This window comes from Ambystoma mexicanum, chromosome 10 (genome assembly GCF_040938575.1).
Source record: "Ambystoma mexicanum isolate Mex_15411 chromosome 10, UKY_AmexF1_1, whole genome shotgun sequence".
Taxonomy (NCBI): Eukaryota; Metazoa; Chordata; class Amphibia; order Caudata; family Ambystomatidae; genus Ambystoma; species Ambystoma mexicanum.
In genome coordinates this window covers 1,094,399,071-1,094,413,014 of record NC_090932.1, presented here as the reverse complement: position 1 = coordinate 1,094,413,014, position 13,944 = coordinate 1,094,399,071, and the positions used below count along the sequence as shown (strand labels likewise).

The following is a 13,944-nucleotide window of genomic DNA, read 5'->3' as shown; positions in this document are numbered from 1 at the left end:
GTTCTTCTCAGTCTGGGTGGTCTGTGTGGCTTTCGTCAAGAGTTCTATGCTTTTGTTTGAAAAACCACCTCTCTTTTGCAGTTCTGTGGTCAGATTGTCAATTTTTTCCTCTAATTTTGCATATATGTAGTTTGAATTTCTTTCAGTGGCTGTTAGATATCCTTCAACAAAAATCAGCTTGTCCTTTAGTTCGCTGATAATTGACTTATTGTCTTTCAAGGCCTCATGTATCGATTCATACAGCTTTCCAAAGGGATTTAAGGCGATTGAGAATGCCGACATCACCGACAGAAGGTCTTTTTTCTTTTTCGAGGGAGAGTCACTTTCCGACGTGATTGATGCATTAGTAGGGCATCTGTTTTTAAGCGGGGTATTTGATTCTTTGGAATCCTGGAGTACCGTGAATCTTTCCGAGAGCCTTCTTTCTGAAGTTATGTATTGGGATGTATTGCCTGCGGCAGATTTTCTAACATTTGATTCGGGTTTCCTTGAATATGTTGCTGGGTCCACGCGAAGTTATCGGTCTGCTGGTTGAAGCGGAATTTTTGGTTCGGCTTAGGTAAGCTTGGGGTGGTCGAAAGGTTTGGAAGAGTTGCATTTGATGTCTTTGACGGACTTGGGAGGGTCTTCGACTAACTTATTGGCAAGATCTGCTTCCTTTTCAGGCGAGTCCTGTGGCTTATTTCTTGATGCAAGACTTTTGATGGTGTTGGTCTCATTGAATCTAAGCCCGCGATGGTGCGGTGCCGAGTTTTTCGCGTGGTGGTGCCGTCTGTATTCGCCCTTGGAGAGTTGAGTCGGTTTTTCTGGCTTTGCTCGATGGTGAGTCATCTTGGATAGCCTCCAAGATTTCCGCGTCTGACAGTTCAGGTTCTTGGCCTCATTTTCTTTTATGTTGCTTCAAAAAAAATTCCTTGAGAGTTTTCAGGTTCGTCGAACTCAAACTGCCTTTGTGCTCCCTTGGGACTTTGCGGTGAATTTTTTCTGTTTCTTTGACCTAGTTTTCCCCATTGTTTGGTTCTGATTTGAGCTCCCATTATTGAACAGAGTCTTTGGGACCTGAAGTGATTTCTTAGGGGCTTGTCCCCGCTGCTCAGTGTCACTCAGCTGTGCTTCGATCACAACTGGAGGCGTGCCTACAGCCAGGTTTGGTGTACGAGTTCTCATAACTGAGTCCCGATCCTGGACTGGAGGTTCACTCGCCACTTTTGACCTTGAGGTCTCGGTGTTCACCTGGGGTCTTTGGCCGACTCGGGGCCCGTGGTGCTAGCCGCTTTTGGTTCGGCATCCACCTCTGACACCTCCGACACCTCCGGCTGTGTGTTAGGCGCAAAGACCTCGTCCTCTGATTCCATGTCCCACGAGTCAATCGGACTAATTTTTCGGGTGGTAGGTGTCAGCCTGTAATGATGCGACCCCCTTGAGAGGCCTGTGTGATGTACTTGGATCTGAACTGTAGTAGCTATGGGACGGGTGTCCGTTTGCCCAGTCTCGGCTGCTGCTGGTACGCTGGCCAACGGGTCCTTTAGACTTCTCTCGGTCTTCTGGTCTGGGCTGTTTAGCTGGCGCGGTGAAGCGTACGAGCCCGCCGAAGGGTCGTGATGATCGGGGTGATTGTTCTTGTCAAGGCTTTTGTGCGGCTGATTTGGAGTCGTCGAGCCCGGCCGATCAGATCCCAGCCGCGACCGTCCTCCGACGAGGAATCACTCGTCGAGACGGTGATCGGGCCGGGCATAGAGGACCTTCTTGCAACCGGGCTAGATGGGCTGTTCGTACTAGCCACCGATGGTGAGGAGTTTTTGGGTGAAACAGCATCTTCCGGCGCCCCTGCCCGCCCAGTTTTCTTCGTCCGACGGGATCCTGAGGAAGCGGGGAGCACGCCCGAGGAAATTTTATGCAGGGCTCTTTCCCTACTGGCGGGGGTAGCTGCTGTTGAAAGCCCTTTCTCGCATTTCCGGGCCCTATCAGGCACTTTTATAAGGTCTTGATAGTCTGGATGTAGGTCTTGGCCTGTTTTGCTACTGCGTAGACGTCGGCTGATGTCGTCCTCCGTGGGTGATAGTGGAGCCATCTATGATGGGTGAGTGGCAGCGGGGTTGAGGGAGGCAGACCGGGTAGTATCTTACCTCCAATCCAACCCAACTCCCGACACAAGACACACTGCTCCACACACCGCGCTGCGCTCCGCGCCTGTGCGGTGCGTTTGTAGCACGTAGCACGTAGAATCACTGGTAAGCGAAGGCGGACTGGAAAGAAAATCAGAGTGTAACCAGCAGAGTCCTGTCCTCACTCCTCACAAGACACACTGCTCCACACAATGTTGTTCATTTTCACTACATACCAGGAGATCATCCACATACTGGATGATTGTGCTAGGCACCTGAATATTTCCAAAATCAGCATGCAGTACTCTATTGAAAATATTCAGACTTTCAAAGTACCCCTGAGGCAATCTCATGAGCTCAAAGTGCCGTTGACCATGCGTAAACGCAGTGAGATACCATGAGTCATGGTGGAGTGGGATTGAGAAGAATGCATTCTTCAGATCCACCACTGTGAAGTAAGTCGCTGTCTTGGGAATGCTACCGGAAACCACTCCTGCATCGCGTCATTAAGAGGATGTAGATCCTGGATCATCCTCCAACTACCCCCTGTTGCTTTCTTGACTGGGTATATGGCCATACTACATGGGGACATGGATGGCACAATGATCCCTTGCTCTAATAGAGCCTGAATAATGTCTTTTATCCCTTCCTTTGCTTCCCTTGACAACGGGCACTGCCGTACCATCATGCTGTAGTGGCGTCACTGGATACAGGCTGTGGCTCCATCCCAATCCATCCTTCTTCCATACAAGGGATGCTCCAAAGTCTTCCTTTCTTCATTGTCAGCGTTTTCTGTCATAACAAGCAGATTTACATTTTGCTAGCCTATGCAAAAATACACTGTAGCTCATGCTTTCCTTCATTTTGCTACCTATGAATATTCTATGTACAAAAACATTTTCCAGTCATTCTCTCCATATTTGACTCATTCTACTCATGTGTATCTGAGTCCTGTAGCCCCCCCCCATCCTTAATGCTCATTATGTCCCATTTCTGCATTTTATATATCAAGCATGTAAATCCCATTTTAGCATGCATGGGCTCTTGACAGACAGCTGGTGAGTGAAGTTATCCTGCTACTGCTAGCACGAACACTGCGGAAGCCTGTCGTCTATTTTTAGCACTGGCTGCATTCTTTCCGGGAGAGAGTTTGCATTTACCGTGCTAGGATTTTACAAATGCATAGGATCTGACGTTTACAAATCTATACAGCTAACAGTTAATTGCACCTTATATTTAAACAATAACTACCTTTTTCAGTGCCTGTCCATGACTGTGTATATATTTGCATGAGAGAGCTTTCCAAGTGCCCACCCTTCCGCCTGGTCCCTTGTAGCGACTAAGAGGGGTCTTGTCTAATTCTAAAGCGCTTGGGGGTGCGGAAAGACCCTGGTTCCTTACCAACAATACTGTGCACCATCAAAGTGGATGCCAACTGACTGCTCATTTTGCGCCAAAGCAGAGGCTTTTCAAGTCTGCTTTGTTGCACAGACTTACAATTTTCTGTGTTCTGTGAAAGCTATATACTCTTGAAACATAATGCACATAGTATTGTGTGGACATTCCCTTATTGTGTGTTTTTGTATGCTACCCCGTCCCTTTTCTCCACCCTGCTCCATTATTGTTATTTTGTTTTAAGAGTATACCATTGATTGCCTGCACGCTTAACCCTTGGGGAGACAGGCAATGTACAAAGAAACCCTGAGGCCAATGTTCTCTAACTTTAGGGTCTAGGAAAATCCCAACATCCATCCTTGCTATTCAAAGATTCAGCCTCGAATCATTGATTGCTGCAAGAGCTTGACTACAAGTTCACAGCTTCTATAAGGTCTTGCACAAAGATGCAAACAGCACCAAACACATCTGATGTAATTTAGATACACAGGAATGTTCTGCATGAACTTTATTTTTTTGATTAAACATCTAAAAGAGAAGGGGAAACAAGCAGCACAGGGGGCAGAGGTACTCTTCTTCCCTGCCAAAAGCCTCTTGTCTCTTCCTCTGCCTATCCAGTTGCCACCTGACACTCTCCCCTACTCTTCCTTCAGCTAGAAATCTCAGTGTCATCTATGACCCTTCTCATATCTTTCTCTATTTTCATCTCCAACACTACAACAGCAGCTTGCCTCAACCTCCTAAAAATTAGGAATATGAGGCACCTCCTTCCTTTCAACATCGCCAAGCATCTCTTAACCACTCTGGTCTTCTCAAAACTGGACAGCATCCTCTTGTCTCCCCAACTATGCTTTTTGTCCTTGCGGCAGGATTATTAACTTTGCTACCAGTACTCTTTGAACTCCCTCGCTTCACACCTACTTCCTCGAACCATCCCCAGGCTGGATGGCCGATGATGCAAAACAGGGCCACATTTAAATTTCTTCTCCTGATTCACAAATCTATCCACAGTAAGGCACCACTGTATCTATCCTTCTCTGCCCAACTCTTAGTCTTATCGTAATCTCGGCTCTGCCTCCTTGACTACGCTTGTGGCTCCTCGCCCTCCCTGTACATCCTCTTGCTTCCACTCTCTCTCTTCTTGCTCTACTTGCACGAAATTCTCTTCCTGCAGACATCCGAGAAACAGGCCAAAAGGATTTGCTCAAAACTAAAGTAAAAGCCTACCTGCTCGTCCCAGAGTTACCCTCTTAACCTACCTCATCTGCCTGCTAGTTAAAATGTTTACCTTGCCTCTAACCTGCCTCTGTCTCTCACTTCCTCTGCCTCCATTCTAGCACTTCACCCATCATGGTCACGTCCCGAGCATAGCTGGCTGTACCGCCTCCTTGCACTTTATGTCAAATGGTGGTTGTCCTTAATCGTCCTTAATCTATGCATGTCGACCTACATATTGCCCCTGGTGACTTTTCCATTTACCTCCCACCCCCACAACCTGCCCCGCTAAGACCTAGCCTCTGCCCTGAACTTCACCAGTGCAGACCTGTTGCTGAATACCCCAGCACTAATTATACACTCCTATGCCTGATCATCAGCCTATTGCATAGATTTCTCTGTCCTGCCTGGCACCCAGTTTCGACTCCTACCCCCAGAGCTCTCAAATCCACTACTATCAATTAACCAGGTTAACTGACCATTTGAGAAATTATGATCACAAAGATCATCCAGCTGTCTTCACTATCATTGACCCTAGCACTAATTATTTTGAGAAAACAAGGGGGCGGAAGAGAGAGTTATCAGGGTATTGCCCTTACTCTTGACTAGTGTTAACACAAAATAGGGCAATAGCCAACTGTCAATTATTTAGTTTTAGCTCAGAAAAATCCAAAGGCCTGTGTGGACACGGACCGGGGTACAAACACCCAAAGGGGTGGGAGGGGTAAGTACTACAAGGCTGTGGCAGGAGGACAGAAAAGGATAGAGTGAGTAACTACCCCTGCCTGGTTCCAATACCTCTACTAGGTTACGATGCGGTGCCGCTTACAGAGGATAGAAAAAGAGGGAAACTAACCACTTCTAAATGTGTAATGCTTTCAGCCTTGTTGGTCCTATTCCAATCTCTTCCACTATATGCAAGTGTGAATTGCAAGAGAATAACTAAATTAATAGCTTAAAATGGTGCACCGATGGTCAACCCGAAAGGCATCTGGTGGGGTATCAGCCAGTTTATTAACCACTAGATTGTCAATCTGGGCATGGTGGACTCAAATCTAAAAACGACACACAATGACAGACAATGTTCAACATAACATTCGACTAAGACGACACCAAATCCCATACTCCATCTAGGGGTAATGTTAGTGTAACGGGAAATGGGAGTTTGGTAAAAGGTATGCTCACACTACAAGGTAGGCCCAGTTTATGCCTCGTGTGTAGCAACCACTGTCAACACTCTTTGAAGTTGACCCTAGCACTCTTTGGAGACTGTCAGACTGATGGCGGGCAGTAGGACGCGGATAACTACGCGCCTAAATAAACCTTCCAATACACCTGGGGCTTGGATCTATGTGCTCCACAGAAATATGGATATACAGCATTCTCTGCAATTGACTTCACATTCAGGAACCACCTAATTTAAGGTTCCCTCGCAAATTGATCCAGCCTCACGGGACTAACGACTTGGGGGTAATGTATTCAAACTTTCAATATGTCGTCCCTATATTCTCTCAAGATGGTCAGTACCCAATTTCTTGACTGAACCGTCTCATGGGAGTAGAATTCTGTCCTGAAGAAAGTGGCCTAACTTATACATTTGCCACTGAAACCAGTCGACGGTGGTTGAGGCAAAAACTAGGCCTGCCTTGCAGTCTGAGCATACCTGTTGCCAAAATCCCATTTCCCGTTACACTAACATTACCCCTAGACGGAGTATGGGATTTGGTGTCTTCTTTGTTGAATGTTATGTTGAACATTGTCTGTCATTTTTGTGTGTCGTTTTTAGATTCGAGTCCACCTTGGCCAGATAAGACAATCTGGTGGTCAATAAACTGGCTGATACCCCACCAGATGCCTTCCGGGTTGACCATCGGTGCACCATTTTAAGCTATTAATTTAGTTATTCTCTTCCAATTCACACTTGCACCTAGTGGAAGAGAGTGGAATAGGACCAACAAGGCTGAAAGCATTACACATTTAGAAGTGGTTAGTTTACCTCTTTCTATCCTCTGTAAGCGGCACAGCACCGTAACCTAGTAGAGGTATTGGAACCAGGCAGGTGTAGTTAGTTACTCGCTCTATCTTTTCTGTCCTCCTGCCACAGCCTTTGGGTGTTTGTACCCCGGTCCTTGTCCACACAGGCCTTGCACTAATTAGCCTGCAGCTTATGGCCTCTATGACCTGCATTAGATATACCCCTTGCCCGCTAGCGGACAGAAACAGCAGACTTCGAGTCAGACTACCTCGCCTCTATGAGCCACCTAGTAGCAAGCTCATAATACCCAACCAGAAACAGAATGTAAATACCTCTGATATCAAATCCACACCTAATCTTGATATTGAGAACTCACACAGAATATTGATCTCGAAACCCTGCTTGCCTCTTAAGACTAAAAGTAACACCTCTACATCTAAACCCCTCTTCAACAGTTTACAGGACTCCAAAAACCTGACTACAATCTCAACGCTATGTCACTAGTGGCACACGCTACCCAAATAGCAGATACTATCTCCACTGAGAACCTTGACATCGTAGCCGTCAGAGTCTTGGCTGCATGACGCTGCGGGCCCAGCCCTCACGTTAGCAGTACCCGAGAATTACCAGATATTCAGAGCAGACAGACCTAATGCCAAAGAAGGCGGATTAGCCCTCATAGCTAAATCTGATCTTACCATAAGACTCGTACCTTCGCCCCCAATCAAATTCTGCGAACTGCTTATTGCCAAACTCCCTATATCCAATTGCCGCACTAACTATTTACCTACTCTATAGACCCCCCCCCCCGGTCCCAATTGCCACCTTCGAGAGGACATATCTAGTATCCTAGCAAACACTAAAGATTCCTCACAAATATCACTACTGGGCGACTTCAACCTTGATTTCAATGACCCTGCACACAAAAATGCCCAGGCAGTAGCCAATATCCTGCTAGAACAAGGACCAACTCAAAGAGTATCCTCACCTGCCCATGTCAAAGGCAGGATATTAGACTGGGTAGCGGACCAGAACTGCAAAACCTCCGTCACCAAGGTCACCCCACAACACTGGACTGACCACCATCTGATCACCTTTGCCTTAGCCACACCTAAACAACTGTCCAAAGATAAAGTCATTGCACCTCCTCTTCCTACTAGAAGCAAAAAGAATATCACCCTGGCAAGATTACTACCTCACATCCTTCGATCACTTAACTCACTCCCAAATACTTCCGACCCTAATCTCCTGGTCGAAGCACACAACACCATGTCTAAAGCGTTACACTATTGCACCTGTTAAAATGCGTAGAAGCAATCAATGTGCACACCTTAATGCCTGCTTCACACCTCACCTTAAATACCTGAGACTACAAAAAAGAAAACTAGAAACTGCATTGCGCGACACTCCCACAGATGAAAATAAATTAATTTTATCCAACTTTGCTAATAACTACAAAAAGGAAATAATCTGCACAAAAAAACCTCTACAATGAAAGAATCTCAAAAGCTAGCTCAAATACAAAAGGAGTATTTGAGATACGTGAAATGGAATCCCCAATTCCACCCAGACAATGCCCCCAAGGATAAACTATGGTGCACAAGCATACAGAATGCTCTAGCCCACAAATTAACTTTACTTCAAAACAAGATGGCAAAAAATATGCCTCCCTAACCAATCATGAGCCGCATCCGACCATCCTTTTAGAATCCAATAGAACACTAAAACCATTTAGATTCACCAAAGTATCCATCCGGGAAACCGAAAAAATTATCTCTTCTCTAAAACCTTCCAATTGCCAACGTGATAACTGCCAGACATAAATAATCAAAGAGGCAGCGAGAGACCTTGCCCCATTGATCTCCAAATTAATCAACGCCTCCTTTGTGACTAACACTGTCCCAAGCAACTTAAAAGAATCCTGGATCTTAACATTACTAAAAAAAAAAAAAAACAGACTGTGGATCCCGCCATCCCAATCACCACAGTGCCTTTTCTCCTTAAAATAATCTACAAAGTAGCATACGTGCGAATACAGTCCTACCTTGAGGCTAACCACCTCCTAGGCTCCCACCAATCCGGCTTCAGGCCACAACATGGCATGGAAACAGCAGTAATTGACCTAAAAACACAAATCGATGAGCTCAAGGACAATGGGAAAACTGCCATGCTGCTACTCCTTGACCAGTCAGCCGCCTTCGACTTGGTGGACCACTAAGTGCTGTGCAGACATCTGGCATCAGCTGCCCATTTCTCTAGAGATGCAATTTCCTGGGTCCAATCCTTCTTAAATAACAGAACACAGTTTTCTCCCCATCAGCATCTGCTTTTCTCCCCATCAGCATCTGCAGACCCCATCTTGACTACATGCAGCGTTCCACAAGGATCTTGTGTTTGCCGACCATGTACAATATATTTACTAAGCCTCTGTTTGACAAATTGGACAGGCTGGGTGTCACTTAGATTAACTATGCAGATGACACCCAGATCCTTATACCCCTTTCCGGATATAATGGCGACGACTTCGCTTTGGTAAATAAAATGTACCTCCTCATTCAGGCATGGATGGCAACCCATGGCCTATGCCTGAAAGACGATAAAACAGAGATCCTGATTCTGGGATCTGCTGTCAACTTAAATAAAAAAAACTCAACTACTTTGCCTTCAATATAGGTGGAAACACGATCAAGGTTATGAAAGAAGTAAAAACTCTCGGCTTCTACCTTGACTCTGCGCTAACCCTTGGCAAACAGGTAAACTCCTTGGCATCCTCATCTGCCTACACATGCAAGTTAATCAGGGCCTGCAGGCCATTTTTATCGAAGGCTAGTTGTATTATCCTCGCTAATGCATTAATATTGTCAAAATTGGATTACTGCAATGACCTTTACCTAGGTGCTAAGAGGTACATCTAGATAAAATCCAAATCTTACAGAACTATGCGTTAAGAACAGCTCTGAACATTCCAAACAGAGAGCATGTGTCAGAAATCAGAAGAGAAAACCGTTGGCTGAAGATAAATGATAAAATCCTGCTTAAAACAGTGTCCCTGACCTTCAAGTGCCTAAATAATGCTGCACTCCCATACTTAACAGAGAATTGTACGAAAAACCTCAACCCGGCCCTCTAGAATGACCAGTGCCTTCTGCCTTAACATTGCCAGATTTAAATTTAAAAAGTCTGGAGGAATTAGCTTCCCAGTGAAAGCCGCCCAATCCTGGAATGCACTACCGATCGACCTCAGAGTTGACCAATCCTTCCACAGCTTCAGGCGTAACACCTTGAACTGGCTGCGTTCTAACGACATTTGATCTGGCTCACGGCACCTGGCTCAGCAACTATCTTTGATTATGTACTGCCTGAACTCCATACAATGTACTTTATCCTTGTTTAACTTTATACCTTTCTCTGATTACTGTGTATTTATATTTAACTTCCCCTACCTTGTAACCTAAGCCTTAAATTTCATTATGCATCCCAGTTACCTCCGGGTTTGGTTTGCCCTACAAATAAACAAACAGACCTGGTCAGAATGTCCCTCAAACTCACCCATTGTAAGAAGCTCACTGCTTCCCGTCAAATCTGATTTATCTATTGTACGTTCTTTTGTGATCAAAAAGCATTGTTCCTCCTGTATATCAATATAGATAAAATAACCTCACTGAAAGGAGACCGGAATGGCAAGTATAAACTAACATTTGACAGCAGCATTGGTACAGGTCAACCACTGGTGGTTTCACTCTAGATGACCTGCGCTCCCAAAACAGCCATGTGCAATCCCTCCTCAGCTAGCATCCGTTTCTTTAGCAAACTTACCTGCACACCAGGTAGCCAGTCCTGTTCAGGCCATGTGTACAGTGAACACCAATGAGCTTATCTGTAAAACACAAGTATTACACAGTAAACAAAAAGGCAGAATCCTCCATTAAACTGCGCACAGAGCAAAAGCATATTGTGTGAGCCCCTTCCTCATGTCCTAATGTGTGGAACTGGCTCTACGAATGCATGTTCAAACCAAGTCCTGAAGGAATGCTTCTCCTGCCTTCCACCAGGCCACTACCAAAGTAATCCTTTGCATGTGAAACTGGCTGTATGAATGCCAGCTCTTTCAAAGTTTAGGATCTGCTGCTTTCTGTTTACATAAGTCACTCTTTCTCGGGCCTAAAAATGCTACTCTAATTATTTTTCTGTTACAGATCTCATGTGCTTTGAACATAACATACTGACCCAAGTATTGTTATCTGCATTTTGAACATGCTGTACTAAAGCCAGTGCTGTTACAGACTGCTGCCTTCCTGTGCAGCGTTCCAAATTGCTGGGAGCTTTTTAGCTCCTGCTTCTAGCTGTGGGCACCTGGGTAACTTGATAAGAACAACTACCAGGAGCTACCTTAGGCTCCTGAGGCTATCTGGTGCCACACATGAACTATGGCATGAACTTTCTCTGTTTGAGAACGTCTTTAAAAAGGCATTAGAGGCATCTACAAGACATTTAAAGCATCATGTATTGTAATACAATATTGACCTAAATGTCCACTTTGCATCTCACATAAACATTAGATTTGCAGCACCCTATATATTAGGTCCTTGTTCTCCTGGGGGCAGAGCCTGCCTACTAAGGGATGCTCATACCTAGGAGCTAGTTTTAGCTTCTGCTCTTGAAAATCAATTTCAACCAAGTGTCACCAAGTATTTGCATTAATTGTAGCAAAGAACATTTTTTAATGTGAAGTAGAGCACAACAGCCACGATTTTCATGAGCTCTTGGGAATGCCATGAGCTCTTGGGAATGATGGCTGTCTCGGTGGGCAAGGTAATGTTTTGCTCTAGGCAGGTTACCCTCAGGTGAAGTTTCCAAGATGAGATCAGAGTAGGTAGGTTATGAGGGAACAGGGGATCAACAGAGCGCAGGAGTCGACACAGCAGATTTTCCATTTCTATTCCAAATCTCCTTCACCTCCAAGACCCTCAGCACTTTTTGCTGGACTCATTGATTTTTTCGTCTGTCTCCTGAGTGAACGGGAGCCTTATTCCCCACTATCTCAGTCATTTGCTCTGTTTATGGGAACCCCTGTCCGTCACTTTTGTACTTTTATGGAGTCATGTTGTCCTCCATATTTTATAAGGCATCTATAATTTACTTTTGTAGCACACAGCATCTTTAGTGAAGTGCTACCTTTTGTATTTTCTTTTATTTTCATTGTGGGAACACATGTTTCCAAGGGTAGAGGGACACTGTTTAACCAGTCTACATTTTCGATTCTGAGATCAGCACACACCACCTTATGTGGGGTGCTGAGGGGTTACATAGTATCCCCTTTCTCACTGCTCCTGTAACATTTCTGTTACAGTGACAGGCATACCGGAATGGCTGGTGGCAGTGGACATGTTCTACCGACATGTGTGTGATTTTAGCTGCAGGCTCTTTTCACAGGCCAAGTAATGTAAATAAGGGCCACCATTGACCCAAAATGGTGGCGGTATTCGGTCTTCATCATTTCATGTGTGTTTGTCCTTTCTTGGTCCTTCTGCCGTCCTGGGTGGAGGAAGTCCAGGTTTGACTTTTGCCTTTGGCAGGAATCCCTCTGGAAGCCCACCAAGGCTCCAGCGTGTCTGTGAAGACAGAAAACGAGGGAGGAATCTTAAACTCTGCAGTCCTTGGTCTTATGGCATGCCTGCCTGGAACCATTTCCAACTGGGAGGCTGGCCGTCCTTAAAGGACAGCCACCCCCCCAAAGTTTGAATGTAGCATGAGTGCTGATTGGCTGGGTTCCTGGATTAATGGCCTGGATCCTGAGGCGCAAGACAAGTTGACAACTGGAACAAAAGAACTGAAGATTTAGACCACAGAAAACGACTCCAGTCCTTTCCAGTAACCTGTGAATCCTGCTGAAGTGACCGCTGCTGTCTGGACCCCGTTTTCGAATCGTGAGGGAAGCTCCGAAAATTACAACTACATCCAAAGGACTGGTGGGCATAATCAGTCCCAAGACTACCTGCAATTTGAGCCATCCCACGATGTGCTGCGACCTTCATGAGCTGCAAACCGCCAATACTCTGGAACCTGTGACCATCCTGCAGTGCATCATCTTCCGAAGAATGAATCTTCCCGAAACTTTGGTGGACTCCTGCTGGCCCTCCAGAAGCAAGATTCCACTTCTCAAAGTCCCTTCACCAGATGGCAGGACCGAGCAAGCGAGGTGAATTGAATGGACGAGAACCGTTCTTCCCTAGTGTCTCTGAAAAAGTAGCCAAATCCACAGATTCCCATTGGAACACACAGAATTATTTGCTGGGAGCCTCCTCTCTCTCCACTGCTGCTGTGAAATCCCATCCAGAGTCCCTCCTTTCGTCACCAAGGAACAGGAGACCGAGTCTACAGCTGCTAACATGGGAAGGCATCCAGCTTCATCTTCTTCATGACTCCTAATGTTCTGTGCGACTCAAGCTAATACTTATCTAGAATCATTATGTCACTCCAGTGTGGCTAAGGGGGTCATTTGTGCAATTCGGAGTTTGCCCAGGCCCAATGTTGATACGCATTTAGGGAGCCACCTACGAAAATCTGGAACTTTTACCCACAAGAACTGCTACAGAAGAATTGCAATGGAACTCTTGACTTTTCTGCAGCTTGTGCCTGCATTTTTTAACCCCATTCTGACCCTGAAAGAGACTAGGAACTAAATAGGGAAGGACTCTTAAAGCCTAGGCTCTGTGACAAGATTGCCAAATAACTTACCTTGTGCTGCTGTTGTTTCTATCATAAGGATCAAGTTATTACTTACCTTTGAATTGTGTCACTATTCAAAAATGTGGCTAACAAGTTTTGTACTCACTTGCTACTGAAGGTAGCGTAGCTGTATTATTCCAGAAACAGAATAAGTTACAAGTGTTGCTAATTACTTGCTACTGTTGGTAGTAGAACTGTATAACTGAAATAGAATAGGATACATAGCTATCTACACTTACCTTTGAATTGTGCCTGCTATTCCAGAAAGTATAGCAAAGTTCTTACTCACATTTGAATTGCTTACTGCCATTCTAGAAAGTATAACAAGGTTTACTACAAAGTGTTTTTTACTTACCTTGACTAGCATACTGCCATTCTATAACTCATTTTACACTGTGGTTCACTTACAAGAAGTATTGTATTGGTTTTATATTGTGTTTGCTTATTGTGATAGTGCTTACCTTTCGGAAGATGTATCTTTACCTGTGTATGTGATCCATTACTCACCGTAATCGTATTTCTGAT

The 13,944-nt window shown here is 45.2% G+C and overlaps 1 protein-coding gene across 6 annotated transcripts in view; it reads right to left on the bottom strand.

The window, feature by feature from the left end:
• The window catches only part of DUSP11 (dual specificity phosphatase 11), a 494,978-nt gene that overhangs the window by 192,493 nt on the left and 288,541 nt on the right, over positions 1-13,944 (bottom strand). For all 6 annotated transcript variants that reach the window (XM_069618930.1, XM_069618928.1, XM_069618926.1 and 3 more), the window contains one exon: positions 10,507-10,567. In XM_069618930.1, coding sequence (XP_069475031.1) covers positions 10,507-10,567 — 61 coding nt within the window. The remainder of the gene's footprint in view (positions 1-10,506; positions 10,568-13,944) is intronic.